Below are 17,878 nucleotides of genomic sequence, written 5' to 3' on the forward strand. Positions count from 1 at the left end.
TAATTTTTACCTGCCTGCCTGGTCACCATTTCCCCTAACCTGGTATTTTCCTTTGGCATGGTATTTGGCTCTCACATAAGAGGTTTTCCTAAAATGTTTAGTGATCTCTGGCTACCAGCTCATTTAAGGGTGGGGTCTAAAAAGATCACTGAAGCTCTGTGTGATAGGGCTTGCTGACTATGAACTTTATTGCAGGGATACCAGGTTAGAATATTTCTTTGGGGAAATTCTTTAAGTCTGTATCTTCAGCCCTTTTCTCTTAGGCTGGTTACAATTTCCAGAAAAGAATCTTCTAAACTACTGACTGAAAATTATAAAAAAAATGGTAGCCTCGGTTCTTAATCCCCCTATTTTCAATATGGTACTCCCATTCTCAACCACATTTGGTGCATCTCTATTTTATCCTTGGTAGAGAATAAATCTTTAGCCTTCTGCTAAGATAGGGGTGGGGCAGTTGCCTGGAATTCCAAGGTCAAGAAAAGGATCTCTGATTAGCCCCACTCTGACTCCGTTGCAGAAGTAAAGTGTGCGCTCAATTCCTGACATTTTAGAGGTTCTATGGTGCCAAAAAAGTTTGTTTCTCATCATTCTCACAGCCGGCTCAGGATTCTAAGATCCATAAGATAGATATCACACTTCCTTTTGCTTTTCAGCTTCCAAAATTTTGTTGTAATTGTTTCTTCTCTTCTCTTTGTTCTTGTGAAGTTATGTCTTTTGTTAAAAAAAAAAAAAAAAAAAAAATCCTTCTACTTTAGCTTTAATGGAGTTTCAAGAAGAAATAGAATTGTATTTTTTGCCATCTTTAACTGGAAATTCCCCATTTTTCTCTTCATCAATTTTAATCAGGCTTTCACCCTCACACACTCCCACTGAGATTGTTCACTCTTATTAGAGTTATAAAAGACATTCATGTTGCCAAATCTAATGGCTCCTTTACTCTCTATTTTACCTCTTGGTAACATATGATGTAACTGATCACCTCTGCATTTATTACTTTTCTTTTTTTTACCTTCTGTGACAGAACATTTTCCTGATTTTTTACACATCTCATGCGCTGTTCCTTCTCCTCTGATTAATACTGGCATGTCCTAAGGCTAAATCCTTCTTAATCTATGTACACTTCCTAGATAATTTCATCCAGACATACTCCTCTAAGTATCTCCCTATACCAATAAATCCCAAATCCACACCCCTAGACCAGATTCTCAACCTCAGAGTCTTATATCCAACTACCTTTGATATTTCTACAGATTTTACAGGTGTCTAAAATATTATACAGCAAAAGAGAACACTTGACTTTCTTACAGAGAAAGCACTCTTACAGAGTACTTTCTTTCAGAGCATTCTTTAATTCTACTAATTTATAGAATTTGCTTCTCTCCCAGTTTTCTTCTCCAACCTAAATTCCATATACTCTTCCCCTCATCTATTATACTCCAGTCACATTTTCTCTTTCTGTTCCTCAAGTATTCCATGGTCATTTTTGTTCACTGCCTGTTAATCTCCTCTCTCAGATCTTCATAGGGCTGGCACGTTCTTGCCATTCAGATCTTAACTGAAATATTCTTCTTCAATGAGAGCTTTCAAATATTTCATATTTCTTTCAATAATGAAGGCAGTCACCAGTCTCTATCACATTATCCATTTTAATTCTCTGCATCTCAATTCTCTGCATCTCAAAACAACAAATGTTTCATTGGTTTATTATTTGTCCTCCCTCCCTTTAGAATGCAATCCTAATGAGAGCAGGGACAACTTCTGTCTTGTTCACCACTGTATTCTCAGTATCTAAAGTAGCATCAAGTATTTGGAATAAATTAATACAACAGGAAAATTTTTAAAATAAAACATTCCTCAAATTAGTATGTCAAAATAAGTTTATGGATTCATTTATATATTTTGCTGGAAATACACTCTAAGATACCTTTTCATTACCTTTTGTATTTTTTGGATCTTTTGAACTGATTCTTCAGAAAACTATAGATTCAATGTATTCTTCTATATGGCTGACCATCACTCTCAGAATTCTGTTTAAACAACAAAAAAATTTATTAGATTTACTTAACTTATATAAAAGTTTATCATGAAAAAGTTTAAGTAATTTTTAAACAAAATTTAGAACTTAATCACAAAGTGTACATAACAAACGTTAAACTCTACAAATTGTTTCTGAGACACAAAAACTTAAAGAATGAAAACAATTAATTCTACTATAGAAGTTAAAACACAAAGGTATAAATATAACTACAAAAATACATTAATAAGATACACAATAAAAAGATGTAATTTGTGATGTCGATAACAAAGTGTGAAAGGGAGAGACATGTAAGAGAGTTCTGAAGCACCATCAATTTAATATAGATTGTCAAAACCATAAGATGTTTTATGTAAGACCTATGGTTAAGCACAAAGAAAACATCTATAGAGGATACACAAAAGGAAATGAGAGAGGAATCAAAGCATGTCACACGCACACAAAAAAACCCCCAAAAAACCCAACAACAAAAACAAGAAAAACAAACAAAGACAATAGGAGGAACAAAGTGACAAAAAACTACAAGACAGTCAAAAACAAATAACAAAATGGACACAGTAAGTCTTCCCTATCAGTAATTACTTTAAATATAAAAGGACTAAAGTCAGCAATCAAAAGAGTAGCTAAATGGATCAGAAAAAGTAAGATCCAACTAATTTACTGTCTACAACAGAGTCAACTCTAGATTTAAAGACATACAGAGAATGAAAGTAAAAGTGAAAAGATATTCTATGCAAATGTAACCAAAAGAGGGCAGGAGTGACCGTACTTCTATCCAACAAAATAAACTTTAAGTCAAAAACTGACAAGAGGCAAAAAAAGGACATTATATAATGATAAAAGGGTCAATTCATCAGGAAGATGTAAGAATGATATATACACCGAACATGAGAACATCCAAATATTTGAAACAAATACTGATGGAACTGAAGAGTGAAACAGATAGCAACACAATAATAATAGAGATTTCAATACCCCAGTATCAAAAAGGATAAAATATCTAGACAGAGTATCAATAAGGAAACAGGCAACTTGAATAACATTACAGACCAAATCAACTTGACAGACATATACAGAACATTCCACCCAACAGCAGCAGAATACACATTCTTCTTAACTGCACATGGAACATTCTCCAGGACATACCACATTTTAGGTCACAAAATAAGTCTTAACAAATTTAAGAAGACTGAAATCATACCAACTATCTTTTCTGCCAACAATGGAATGAAACTAGCAATCGATAACAAGGAGAACTGAAAAATTCACAAATGCATGAAAATTAAACAACACACACCCTTAAGCAGTGGATCAAAGAAGAAATCAAAAGGGAAATTAGAAACTTGGAGACAAACAAAAACATAACACATCAAAACTTATGGGATGTAGCAAAAGCAGTACTAACAGGGACGTTTATAGTGGTAAATACTACATTAAAAAAGAAAAAATATCTTGGGGGCACCTGGGTGGCACAGTCAGTTAAGCATCCAACTCTTGGTTTCAGTTCAGGTTATGATCTCAGGGTCATGAAATCAAGCCCAGCATTGGGCTCCATGCTCAGCACAAGTCTGCTTGAGATTCTCTCTAACCCCTCTGCCCCTTCCCCCAGCCCCACTCTCAATTAAAAATAAATAAATAAATCTCATAAATAAAACAGAATCCACTTCTAAAAAAAAAAAAAAAGAAGAAATCTCAAAAATGAACCCTAACTTTACACCTCAAGGAACCAGAGAAAGAGCAAACAAGCCCAAAGTTAGCAGAAGGAAGGAAATAATAAAGACTAAAGTAGCAGATGTAAACAAAACAGAGGATTAACAATAGGAAAAAAATTAAAAAAGGAGTTTTTAGAAAAGATCAACAAAATTGAGAAACCTTTAACTAGACTAAGAAAAACAGGAGAGAAAACTCAAATCAGAAGTGAAAGATGTTCGGCGCCTGGGTGGCTCAGATGGTTAAGTGTCTGCCTTCAGCTCAGGTCATGATCTCAGGGTCCTGGGATCGAGTCCCGCATCGGGCTCCCTGCTCCTTGGGAGCCTGCTCCTCCCTCTGCCTCTCCCTCTCTCTCATGAATAAATAAATAAAATCTTTAAAAAAAAAAAAAAAAGAAGTGAAAGATGCAGGGACGCCTGGGTGGCTCAGGAGGTTAAGTGCCTGCCTTCAGCTTGGGTCATGATCCCAGGGTCCCGGGATCGAGTCCCATGTCAGGCTCTTTGCTCAGCGGGGAGCCTGCTTCTCCCTCTGCCTGCTGCTCCCCCTGCTTGTGCTCTCCCTCTCTCTCTCTCTCTGACAAATAAAAAAATCTTAAAAAAAAAAGTGAAAGATGCAGTACTACAACTGACACCACAGAAATACAAAGATTCATAAGAGACTACTTACTATGAACAATTAGACACCAACAAATTAGATAGCCTAGAAGAAATAAATTCTTAGAAATACACAACCTACCAAGACTGAGTCATGAAGAAGTAGAAAATCTGCACACACCTGTATGACTAGTAAGGATACTGAGTAATCAAAAACCTCTCAACAAAGAAAAGCCCAGGACCAAACAGATTCAACGGAAAATTCTACCAAACATGTAAAGAAGAATTAATTAACATCAATCTTTCCCAAACTCTTAGAAAAAATTGAAGAGGGAATACATCCAAACTCATTTTATGAAGCCAACATCACCTTGATACCAAAGCCAGAGAGACTCTGCAAGTAAAGAAAACTACAGGTCAATATCCCTAATGAATATACACGCAAAAATCCTCAACAATATACTAACAAACTAACAAACCAAACCCAAGAGCATATTAAAAGGGTAATACACCACGACCAAGTGGGATTTATCCCTGGGGTACAGCATGTTTCAACATACAATAATCAGTCAATACGATACAGCAAATCAACAAAACAAAGCATAAAAATCACATGAATTTGTCAATGCAGAACAAGCATTTGACATAATTCAACACCCTTTCATGATAAAAAACACACAATAAACTAGGAACAAATAAAATTTCTCAAGATAACAAAGGCCATATATGAAAAGCCCAGAGCTAACATCATGATCAACAGTGAAAAACTGAAAGCTTTCCCTCTAAGATGAGGAACAAGGCAAGGATGCCCACTCTTACCACTTGTATTCAACACTGTACTGGAAATTCTAGCTAGAGTAATTAGGTAAGAAAAAAAAGGCTTACACAAATCAGAAAGTAAGAATTAAAATTATCCCTGTTCACAGATGACATGATCTTATATGCAGAAAACCCTAAAGATTCCACAAAAAAACCATTAGAACTAACAAATGTCAAAGTTGCAAAACACAAGATCAACACACAAAAATCAGTTGCACTTCTATATACACTAACAATAAACAATCTGAAAAGGAAATTAAAAAAAACAATGTCATTTACAATAGCATCAAAAAGAATAAAATAATTAGTAACAAACCTAACGAAAAAGGCAAAAGACTTGTACACTGAAAACTATAAAATAGTTTTCTGAAATAAGAAATAAGACACAAATAAATGGAGGGAAATTTACAGTGGACATACAAAGGATGTTTATAGAAGATTTAGTATCATTAAAATTGTCCATATTACCCAATGTCATCTACAGATTCAATGTAATCTCTATCAAAATCCCAATGGCATTCTTTGCAGAAACTGAAAAAAAAATCCTAAAATTCATATGGAACAACAAAGGATCTCAACTAGTCAAAAACAATATTGAGAAAAAAGAACAAAGCTGAAGGCCTCACACTTCCTAACCTGTAAACGTATTACAAAGCTACAGTAATCAAATGGTATGAAGTGGCATAAAAACGAACACATTGACCAACAGTAAAGAAAAGAGAGCCCAGAAATAAACCTAGGCATATATGGTCAAATGATCTTCAACAAGTGTGCCAAGACTCCATAATCAGAAAGCATAATATCTTTAACAAACAGTGCTGGGAAAACAGTATATCCACATGCAAAAAAAGACTGAAACTGGATGGACCCTACCTTCCTTACACCATACACAAAAACCAAATCAATATGGATTAAAGACTTAAATGTAAGACTTGAAACTATAAAACTCCTAGAGGAAAACAAAAGGGAAATTTTCAGGACACAGGATTTGGAAATCATATCTTGGATATGACACCAAAAGGAAAGGAAACAAAAGCAAAAACTGACAAGTGGGATTCCTTCAAGTTAAACAACTTACGCGCAGCAGAAGAAACAAGAGTGAAAAGGTAATCTATGGAATGGGAGAAAGTATCTGATAACTATATATATCTGATAAGGGATTAATATCCAAAATATATAAGAAACCCCTACAACTTAGCAAAACAACAACAAAACCCATAAATAACCCAATTTTTTAAAAAAAGGCAAATGACTTAAACATTTCTCCTAAGACATACAAATGGCCAACAGATACATGAAAAGATGCTCAAAATCCTTAATCATAAGAGAAATGCAAATCAAAACCACAATGAGATATCACAGCATCCCTGTTAAAATGGCCATTATAAAAACAACAAAAATATAGAAAACAGAAATAAATAAGTTTGGCAAGGATGTAGAAAAATTGGTACTTTGTTCATGTTGGGTAGGAATGTAAAATAGTGCCACCACTATGGAAAACAGCAAAGAAATTTCTCAAAAAACTAAAAATACAACTATCATATAATCCAGGAATTCCACTTCTGGGTATTTATGCAAAAGGAATGAGAACAGGATCTCGAAGAGATCACTGTACTCCTATATGTTCACTGCAGCATATTCACAATAGCCAAGAGGTGGAAACAACCTAAACAGTTCATGGACAAATAAATGGATAAAGGAATGGTATATACATACACCGGAATACTATTTCGTTCTGATAAAGAAGGAAATCCTTTCATACTTAACAACATGGATGAATCTTGAGGACTTTATGCTAAGTGAAATAAGCCAGTCACATTAGAACAAATAATGCATGATTCCACTTAACATGAGGTGTCTAAAATAGTCAAACTGATAGAAGCAGAAGTAGAATGGTGGTTGTCAGGGGCTTGGGGGAGGGAGAAATCAGGAACTGCTGTTCAATGGATATAGAGCTTCATAGTCACGGAAGATGAAAAAGTTTCAGAGATCTGCTACACAACAATGTACAAAGAGCTAACAGTACTATACACACTTAAAATTTTAAGAGAGCAGATTTCATATATGGTCTTTCTCCCCATCCATTTAATCTACATATGTCTTTATATTTACAGTGGGTTTCTTGTAGACAACATATAGTTGGATCTTGTTTCTTAATCCACTCTGACAATCTCTGTCATTGAATTGGTACATTTAGGCTGATACTCAAAGTGATTATTGATATAGTTGGACTAATAGCTACCATATTGATTACTGCATCTACTTGTTGCCCTTGTTCTTTGTTCCCATTTTTGTCTTCCACTCTGTCTTTTGCCGTTTTCAGCATCTTATATGATTTTCTGAGCAGTTTACAGAATTCCTATTCTCTCCTTCCTTAGCATATTGGTTATGTTTCTTTTTCTTTACCTTTTTTTAGTGGTTTAGTGGTTTTCACTTTTTTAGGTGGTTACCCTAGAGTTTACAATATCATTTTTGAAGTTTTTTTTCTTTTATATATAGATATATTTTTTAAGTAACCTCTACCCTCAACATGGGGCTCAAACTCATGACCAGGCGCCCCTATAACATACATTTACAACTAATCCAAGTTCACTTTCAAATAAACTATACCACTTGACAAGTAGTATACCTTATAATAACCAAATAATCCTAATTCCTCTCTCCTATCCCTTGTATTGTCATTCATTTCACTTACACATAAGCATGTACGTATGTGTGTGTGTGTGTGTATATATATATACACATACACAAGTATATACAAATTCATTATTGCTATTACTATGAACAAACTGTTATGTGAGGTCAATTAAGAATAAAAATAGAAGTTTATTGTTATTATTTTACCTTTACTTACTCCTTCTTCAATGCTCTATCTTATTTTACAAACTTCCAAGTTTCCAACCTATTCCATTTTCCTTCTCTCTAAAGAACTTCTTTTAATATTTCCTGCAAGGCAGGTCTACTACCAACAAATTCCCTCAATTTGTTTGAGAAAGTCTTTATTTCTTCTTCATTTTTCAAGAGTAATTTCACAGGAAAAAGAATTCTAGGTTGGTGAGTTTTTCTCTCAATACTTTAAATATTTCACTCTACTTTCTTCTTACTTGCACGGTTTCTGAGGGGAATTCAAATGTAATTCTTTGTTCTTCTATAGGTAAAGTGTTTTCTTCCTCTAGCATCTTTCAGGATTTTTTTTCTTCCTACCTGATTTTCTATAGTTTGAAAATGATACGTCTAGGTGTTGTTTTGGGGGGTACTTATCCTTCTTGGTGGTCTCTGAACTGGATCTGTGATTTGGGGTCTGACATTAACTTGGGGAAATTCTCAGTCATTATTATTTCAAAAGTTTCCTCTTTCTCCTGGTATTCCCATTACACACATGTTACAACTTTCATAGTTGTCCCACAGTCCCTGGATATTCCGTTCTTTTTGGTCTTTGTCCTCTTTGTTTTTCATTTTCAAGGATTCTACGACGATATCCTCTAGCTCAGAGGTTCTTTACTCACGTGTCCGGTCTACTAATAAGCCCATCAAAGGTATTCTTAATTTCTGGTACAGTGTTTAACTCCTTATCTACCTTTTTAGGATTTCCATCTCTCCACTTACACTGCCCGCCTGTTCTTGCACATTGTCTATTTTATCCATTAGATCCCTGAGCACATTAAATAGTTTAACTTTAAATTCCTGATCTGATAGCTCCAACATCCTTGTGCCATGTCTGGTTCTTATATTTGCTCTTTCCCCTCAAATTGTGTTGTCTTTTGGTATGCCTTGTAATTTTTTCTTGATTGCTGGACATGATGCACTAGGTAAAAGGAACTGCAATAAACAGGCCATTAGTAATGTGGTGGTGGGGTGTGGAGGGGAGAGGGGAAGCATTCTATAGTCCCATGATTAGGTCTCAATCTTTCAGTAAGCCTGTGCATCTGGACTGTGAAGTTCATCAATGTTTCTCAGGTTTTTTTCTCCCTCCTTAAACTAACATGGTTAGAGTAGGTAGGCATTTGGTATTTCCCTTCTTCCAGATGAGTTAAGACTCCCGTTAACTAGTTTCCCCTGAGAGTGGGTCTTGTTAAGAACACAGCACTCTGGTGTATTTCAAAATGGTTCTTTTTCGGGGCGCCTGGGTGGCTCAGTCGTTAAGCGTCTGCCTTCGGCTCAGGTCATGGTCCCAGGGTCCTGGGATCAAGCCCCGCATCGGGCTCCCTACTCACCGGGAAGTCTGCTTCTCCCTCTCCCTCTGCCTGCCATGTGCTCTCTCTCTGTCAAATAAATAAAAATTAAATAAAAAAAAAAGGTTCTTTTTCCCTTACTCCTGCTGGAAGCAAGAGGAGATATTTCTGATATTCACTGTGGGAACCTGGTTGAGCTCTTAGAGGTAAATCTCACAATATTGTTGAGGCCCCCTATGATTGGGTCCCTCTGGAGTTTTCAATTGTCAAAGTTATATATAGTGAGCCTCCAGCAACTTGTCAATTACAGTTCTGGTTCTGCACTGGTTTCTGAGGTGGTTTCAGTTCCTCAGTCTCTGCTCTAGGAAGCTGTGACTTCCTGTATTTACCTGACTCTCTAATCTTAGGGAGATTGCCCTGTGACCAAATTTTCCCTGTGCCCCCCCCCCATTTTTATGCATCTAAGAATTGATTTTTTCTGACCATTCACCTTTTTACTTGTTAGGACAAAGTGGTGACTTTGTTATTTGTTTTCTTTTTTCCGTATAATCTTTTTAAACCCTAAAAGTTAGTGTCACTTTAATAAAATAATTTTAATGTTTAAATCACCAAGTGTATTTTTACCTAGGAACTTTAAAGTAAAAAAAAAAAATTATGACAGACTCAATTTTTTTCAATTTTTATTACAGTAAAAAAATTACAGAAAAATAAAGGTACAATAGATTAGATTAAGGCTGTCAATTACTCATTTTAAGTAAGTATTTAAGAATCAAGAGAAGTTCAAGCTCTATGTTAGAGATTATAGGTACTAAATAAATTGAAGTAACTAGTTAACAACAAGGAATTTCTTAGGCCTTTTCCTATAATAGACCATGGTACAAATTAATGACATGATCTAAAGCATTATAACACCAACTGTACAGAGGCTGCCACAGTATTTACTATTTAATAGTTTTCCTGTGAATTAGTTCTCAATAGTTCAAATGCTTGCTTTAAGAATGCCAATGAACATATATGAATTACTTTCACGGAAGTCTCTGCCTCAGCTAATATAAAAATGGTCACGACCCAATAGTGACTGATAATCATCTTTACATAATATTTATTAAAGAGTCAACTATTCACATATAGCTGGTTCATATTTGGTTTCTCCCACTGTCTCCCTACTTTCTGTGTGTGTGTGTGTGTGTGTTTGCACACACACGTGCATACTTTAGTTTTCATTTTCACCTTCAAGAAGGAAAATGAGGGTGAATTTTACTCAAATTTTTTGGTGCTATAAACTTCAGGAACCTGTCAGTTATCAATGTTCTTTCACTGACAAGGAAAATTAGGAATTACTGTGTTCTTACTATTTTTCATTGTAGAAGTGGAATATCACTATAACATTCTCATTGACAATATTCTTCTAAATCATGAGTTTCTTCAAAGCAGGAGTAATAATTTACTTATTTATCTATTACTAGGACCTGTCAGAGTATTCGACAAATACTATTTCTCAACTGGCACTGGTGAATAACTGAATTAAATGAGACCAATTCAACCTTGCCACAAAATTAGTGCAAAACTTTACAGTCAAGTTTGCTTCTGACCCACCCAATGCCCATTCTAAATTTTTTTATTTTCTTAAAGATTTTATTTATTTATTTGACAGAGAGGGAATGAGAGAGAAAGGGCATGAGAGGGGGTAGGGTCGGAGGGAGAAGCCAACTTCCCACTGAGCAGGGAGCCCAATGTGGGACTCAATCCCAGGACTCTAGGATCATGATGTGAACCAAAGGCAGTCACCCAACCAACTGAGCCACCCAGGTGCCCCATTCTAAATTTTTTTGAATAAAGAATATAATTGTATATGCAAAATAACAGCAACAAAAAAGGATATTTTTTAATAGCAAAAGATGTATTTTTGAGAAAAGGCTATTTTTGATAACAAAACAATACTCTGGGAAATTGAAGGAATCAAAAATAAGTGGTCTGAGTCAAAAGCACCAGAGCAACAGGACTGAGTTCCTAAAATGTGCATGAAACAAAATTCAGAAGCCAGATCCCTGTGTCCTAATTAGTTTTAAGTACTTTGGGATAGTGCTACCCAGTCAGAATTACAGCAGCTAATAAACAGCATGCTGGAGGAGTCAGTATAAAACTTAAGATCTACGGAATTTAGAAAGGCATGGATGGAAATCTCTGGAAAATAACTAAACCACCCTAAGCCTCAGAATTCTTAGCTAAGAGGGTTCTTGTGAAGAATAAAAGATATAATGAATAGGGATACCTATTTTTATTAACAAAATAAACACAAATGGCAACTCCCCCTTGGAAAAAAACAAACGGCTTAAACATTTGCAGCATGACAAAGGGTTAGTATCTTTACCACATAAGGATATTTAGAAGTTATTCAGAAAAATGTTAAAATCCAACACCCCCACCCCCGAACCCCCAACCTTAGGCTTTCAATGGATTCACCAAAGCAGCTTTACCCAACCTGGGCCCCAGGATCATCTCAGATGCCCAGTGAAGAGAATTCCCAGGAAGGCTCAGCTGCCTCTCAAACTATCTCCAAAATATTAATAAAGAACCTTAGTAAATTGACTCTCAACCCCAGTATCAAACTCCCTTCCCCTCTACCAGAATATCTACCCCAACAGCAGGACAGAGAGAAGAAACCACAGGGGCTTGTTGACCGCATCCTCAGCAGCAGGAGGAGGGGTGGAATAAGGACTTTGATAACTGCTTGGAAAGAAAGAATGGAAAGGATGATGCGACTGATTCAATACCAGCACTACCTCAACCAGTGGTCCATGCTTCAAAAAAATCTACAGCAGAAGGAAACTGAGTCCGAATCAAGAGCGGAAAGATTTAGACGAAGCCGTCATCACTGCCTGCATCATAAAGATCTTTCTGAGGACACCAGCATGGAGAATAATTATGACACAGAGCCTTTGTAAACATAAACTTTATTCTTGTACTGTTTCTTCTTGCTAGTAATTTTAGGATCATTATGCAGCAGAGCTTACGAAAGCTGCTCTATGTTAGGACAAACTGCATAATATTTTACTAATCTATGATATAAGCTCTGTCTTTTTTTGTATCTTTTCTACCTTGATACCAGTAATTTGTGAGGAATCCTGTAGTTTGCATCTGAATGACCTTAATATACTTCCACATTTTGATTTGACCTAAGGAAGCACTAATAGGTTTTGAATGTGGCCTGTGTGTTTGAGAAGCCTGAAGTCATTAAGATAAAACCTAGCATCAAAAATTGGAAGCTAAGTAACTTGTGCAGAAGGAATACACAGAAAACTTTGGGTGGTTTGGTTAGAGCATAATTAGGGCTGAGTGCACAGGCTAAATTTTCTGGTTTTCAAAAACTGAATTGTAATAAAAATTTTTTGATGTGCTATTTCAATTTTCAGTAGCAAATGTGTGTGTAGAGGATCTTATTAAAATCAAGACTTATTTGAAAAAAATAAAAATAAAATCCAACTCCCCAAAATGAGCAAAAAGTATAACCAAATGAGGCACAAAGAAAACAAATGGCTAATAAATATAAAATTATTCCTGGCTAGATATCAAAGAAGCTTTGTTATAAATATTAGTGATTCCTTAAAAATTATACTTCATATAGTTATCATTCAGCAAATATTTACTGAGCACCAATACAAGTGTCCAACACTATGCTAATGGTAGTTTTAAAATGGCAAAACAGTCATATCAACTGCATTTGAGGCACTTCCCAAAGGCATGCACAAAATGCTCTGTGAATACATAAGAGGGACACAGAGTCGTTGAGGAAGCCTCCTGGAAGAAGTAATCCCTAAGTTGAGATCTTTAGGATGAATAAAATTCACCAGGCCAAGAGACAGAGAACTGTGATGCCAAAAGAACAGTAAATGCAAAGGTCTGGACACATAAGCAAGAACTATAATTTTAGGGTACTCTAAGTAGTTCAGCATGATTAGAGCAAAAACCAAGGACAGGGTGGGGTAAAAACTGGGGGTCAGAGATGAGAGTGATGAGGTGTGTATATCATGAAAGGCCACATGAAGGTTAAAAAAAAAATCACCTGCCCTTCAACGGCAACATGAAAACACTGAAGTAGCTTTAAGCAGGGAAGTAACATTAATAGTCTTGTTCTTTTGAAATATCATTCTGGCTACAATATAAAGAATGGAATGAATAAGGCAAGACTAGAGTTAGGGAGACTAAGAGAAGAAGGTTATTATAATAATTCAGGCAAAATACAGAGGCAGAGGTTATATAAAGAAATATAAGAATTTTAATAAATAAGGGTACTGGATCGCTCAGTCGGTTAAGTGTCTGACTTCAACTTAGGTCCCGGGATCGAGCCTCAGATCGGGCTCCTCACTCAGTGGGGAGTCTACTTGTCTCTCTCCCTCTGCCCCAGCTCCCACTTACACGCGTTCACTCACGCTCTCTCTAAATAAATAAATGAAATCTTTAAAAAAAAAAAAAAAGAATTTTAATAAATGCTAAGATGACTAGACAGAACTTGTGATTAGTTATCAGAAGAAGTATGGTTCAGGAAGCAGTTGAGAGTATCACCCAAATTTTGGCTTGGACATCTCTGTGGGTTGGATAGGAAACACAGGAAGAATAAGCTGGAGGAAAACGAGAGCTAATAATGACACTGAAAGCAGTGGCTACTATTTATTGAACACTTAGTATGTGCCCAGCATTCCTCAAAGTCTTCTCTCATTTAAGACTCTCAACAATCAGATGAGGTAAGCTCTATTATTATCTCCATTTTACTGATGAGGAAACTGAAAAACAAAGTATAGGTAAGCTAAGGAAGGTCATCAATAAAGCTGAGATCTGAATGCTGATAGTTTAGCTTGAACTATACTCTTTATCACTATGTTACAGATACCTCACAAATACTTTAGATGATAGATTCAGTTTTAGACATGTTGTGTTTAAGATATCTAAGGGATATGCAAGAGGAAAAACATCCAGTAGATGGTTAGAAGTGAGCTTGGCATTCAAGAAAGAACTGGATGAAGATGTAAAGTGGGAGTCATCAACAGAAATATATAAAGACAGTGATGGGATTTTCTAGGAAAAACATATAAGAAAAAGAAAGGCTAAGATTGAAACTTGATGAAAAATTAGTATTTTAGAAACCAGAAGACAACTAATAAAATGGGAAGGAGGCAGAGCAAGGAACTTAAAGAAATGAGCTCTGCCTATACTCTAAAAACTATAAAACATTAATGAAAGAATTGAAGATGACACAAACAAATGGAATGATATTCCATGATCATGGGTTGGAAGAATTAATATTGTTAAAATGTCTGCACTACCCATAGCAATCTACAGATTCAGTTTTTTTTTTTTTAAAGATTTTATTTATTTATTTGAGACAGAGAGAACGAGAGAGAGAGAGAGAGAAAGAGAGCACATGAGAGGGGGGAGGGTCAGAGGGAGAAGCAGGCTCCTTGCTGAGCAGGGAGCCCGATGCGGGACTCGATCCAGGGACTCCAGGATCATGACCTGAGCCGAAGGCAGTCGCCCAACCAACTGAGCCACCCAGGCGCCCTACAGATTCAGTTTAATACCCATCAAAATATCAGCAGTATTTTTCACAAAACTAGAACAAATAATGCCAACATTTGTATGGAACCACAAAAGACTCCAAATAGCCAGAGCAATCCTGAGAAAAGAACAAAGCTGGAGGTATCATAATCATAGATTTCAAGATATATTACAAAGCTATAGTTATCCAAACAATATGGTACCAACACAAAGACAGACAAAGAGATCAATGGAACAGAATGGAGAACACAGAAATAAACCCACGCATATATGGTCAATTAATCTATAACAAAGGAGGAGAGAATATAGACAGTGTCTTCAATAGATGGTACTGGGACATGGAATATTACTCAGCCATAAGAAAGATCTTGCTATTTGTGACAACATGGATGGACCCAGAAGGCATTAAACTAAGTGAAGTAAGTCAGACAAATACCATATGATTTCACTTATATATGGAATCTTAAAAAAACAAATGGACAAATAAAAAGAACAGAAACAGACCCATAAATACAAAGAACTGGTGGTTGCCAGAGGTGGAGGGAGGGGAGTCAAGGGATGGGCAAAATGGGGGCAGGGGAGTGGGAGATACAGGCTTCCAGTTACAGAATGAATATAAGTCATCGGAATAAAAGGCACAGTACAGAGAATATAGTCAATGGTATTATAATAGTGTTGTATGGTGACAAAGGGTACTCTTCTGGTGAGCACAGCATAATGTATAGAGTTGTCCAATCACAATGCTGTACACCTGAAACTAATGTAACACTGTGTGTCAACCATACTTCAATAAAACAAAAATTTTTAAGTAATTTAAACAAGAATTAAACAAAAAAGAAATGGGCTCTGAAAACAGACTTCCTGGGTATGCATTATAGCTCAGTCCCTTTATTAGCTGTGGGTCTCAGACTAGTCACTTCATCTTTATGCATCATTTTTTCATTTTTAAAATGGATATAATAGTAGGTACATGCAGTTGTTCTGAGGATTAAATATGTTACATGTTTGGGATAGTACACAGAAAACAGCAAATGAATCTTAAATATGATTGGTGTTAATAGTATCAACTAGATGGCAAAGGATCAAAGAGAAGAAAGCCAAGAAGGATTAGCTGTCACTAAAATTAAAGGAAAAGAGTGTTTTGAGAAGTTGACAATGTTAATATTGCAGTGCAGACAAGATAATGACTGTAAAATGTCCATTGTATTTAATAACAAAGAATTTGATACCTTTGGTGAAGGAGCTATGAAACAGACACTGAGCACTGCTTTAAGATAGTAAATTAGAAATCCCTTTCTTAAAGTTTGGTGAGAAAAAGTTTAGTGAGATGTATCAATAGCTTGAAAATATTTATATCCTTTGACCCAGTAATTTTACTTTGAGAAAAAAGGAAACAATCAGAGGTGTAGCCAAAGTTTTATATTCATTGTACTACTGTGCACAATCTAGTAAAGTTAGAAAGAATTTAAGCATCTAATAGCAGTAACGTTGGCATCAAGATATAGCAAATATAAGTAGAAATAAGCCAAAAGTAAAACTGTAGTTACTCCTAAGTAGCTTATGAATTTTTAATTTTTTTAGTATGTTCTAAAATTTCTCACATGAACATGCACTATTATTTCAGAAAAACTTAAGTGTTGCCTTTTTCTTTTTCTTTTAATTGTCCAACATTAGAGCCCTAGCTATACATAAGGAACATAAAATTACATGTTTATCCATTCCAGAAAACAAAATATGAGTAACAAAATAACATGTTACTGCTACAAAATAAGAGTAACAGAGGCTATTTTCCTATGTACTGTTGACATAATTTAAAGAAAAAACTCTTAATTTCATCTAATTATCAATAATCTTTAAATTATTAATCTAAAATGATTAAATCAGGAACCTGCATTTAGAAACTGGAAACTACAATAAATCTTTTTCTAACCTAATAACCTACTGACCTACTGACCTACTTTGGAATTTAGTTTAGTTAAATCTGATATCACAGATTATTTCTGGAACTGATGGATCTATTAACATTAATTAAAAGTAGTGCTGAAATTTAATTGACTGGTATAATATAAAACCCAAGCATCAATCCTCAACTTCGTTTACCATCATTTATGAAAAATTCTAACTTGCTTCTGCAGAACGCTCAATGTTTGTATTATAACTAAAGAGATAATTATTCCTAAGAGAACAATTTTAACTTATAAAGAAAGATTCAAATATTTTTTGTTTAACGTATGACTAAAGATGAAATTAAATAGTTCTTAACTTACTCAATACTAAATGGGAACATTAGCCTACCCCTACCTACAATGGATGTAAAACATTAGCAAGATGAAAAACATTCTTAACTCTATGTATAGGAGTTTCCAAAATTAACTGAAACTGCTCACAGTAAGAACAAGAAACACACCCCAAACCAAACTTTTATGAACCAGACAAAATTCTGGCTCAAGACAAACAACAAATGGCCAGAACTCTCGTCTTTCCAAGGTCTAAATGTGAAGTATTTTTGAAGCCTCATTAAATAAACAAATACTAAAAAATTAGTACAACTTTCTTAGTAGGACACAAGACTATTCCAATGATTCAACTAATGTATTTCTTTTTTTTTTTCCAACTAATGTATTTCTTCAAATAATGCCTGAGGTCCCAATTCATGTAATGGACTGATCTTGTCCACAGAATACAGGAGCACCTTACTCCTTTTTCAGAGATGAGAATGATACCTGAGCCTGTCCCCAGCCTCCATTGAGTCCCACAGAAGATCTGAAGGTGCAGAGCTGAAGCCTGAGTCTCAGAGTGAATTACACACTGAACCAGGTACCATAACCCTGAAGCTACACTCCACCCCCCCACCCCCCCCCCCCCGCCCCCGGCCTTTTTACTAGGCTCAGCAGGAAGAAAGAGGCGGCCCTGTGGTAGGCAAAATAATGGCGCCACTAAAAGGATCATGCCCTAATCCCTGGAGTCTGTAAAATGTCACTTTACATGGCAAAAAG

At 35.6% G+C, this 17,878-nt stretch overlaps 2 protein-coding genes across 18 annotated transcripts in view; one reads left to right on the plus strand and one right to left on the minus strand.

The window, feature by feature from the left end:
- CLOCK (clock circadian regulator) overlaps nt 1–17,878 on the minus strand; it is a 152,333-nt gene that overhangs the window by 91,077 nt on the left and 43,378 nt on the right. For 12 of the 17 annotated variants that reach the window (XM_064584503.1, XM_045881121.3, XM_045881120.3 and 9 more), the window contains one exon: nt 1,936–2,027. The exons of 2 other annotated variants lie outside the window; for them this stretch is intronic. The gene's annotated coding sequence lies outside the window, so the exon portion shown is untranslated. Of the gene's footprint in view, nt 1–1,935; nt 2,028–9,371; nt 9,420–17,878 lie in introns of all 17 variants that reach the window. 3 more of the 17 variants (XM_064584498.1, XM_054508918.2, XM_064584499.1) reach the window with 1 other exon arrangement.
- On the plus strand, nt 11,783–12,274 carry DPPA3 (developmental pluripotency associated 3). The gene has a single exon (XM_045881803.1). It carries the CDS (start codon nt 11,783–11,785, stop codon nt 12,272–12,274), a length of 492 nt encoding a protein of 163 aa, XP_045737759.1.

This window comes from Mirounga angustirostris, unplaced genomic scaffold, assembly GCF_029215605.1.
Source record: "Mirounga angustirostris isolate CCGP_5_RB_7025 unplaced genomic scaffold, mMirAng1.0.hap1 SCAF_2, whole genome shotgun sequence".
Taxonomy (NCBI): Eukaryota; Metazoa; Chordata; class Mammalia; order Carnivora; family Phocidae; genus Mirounga; species Mirounga angustirostris.

What these genes read in the sequence shown, in the direction of transcription:
- DPPA3 (XM_045881803.1), top strand. Translation starts at nt 11,783, where the DNA reads ATGGATTCACCAAAGCAGCTTTACCCAACCTGGGCCCCAGGATCATCT.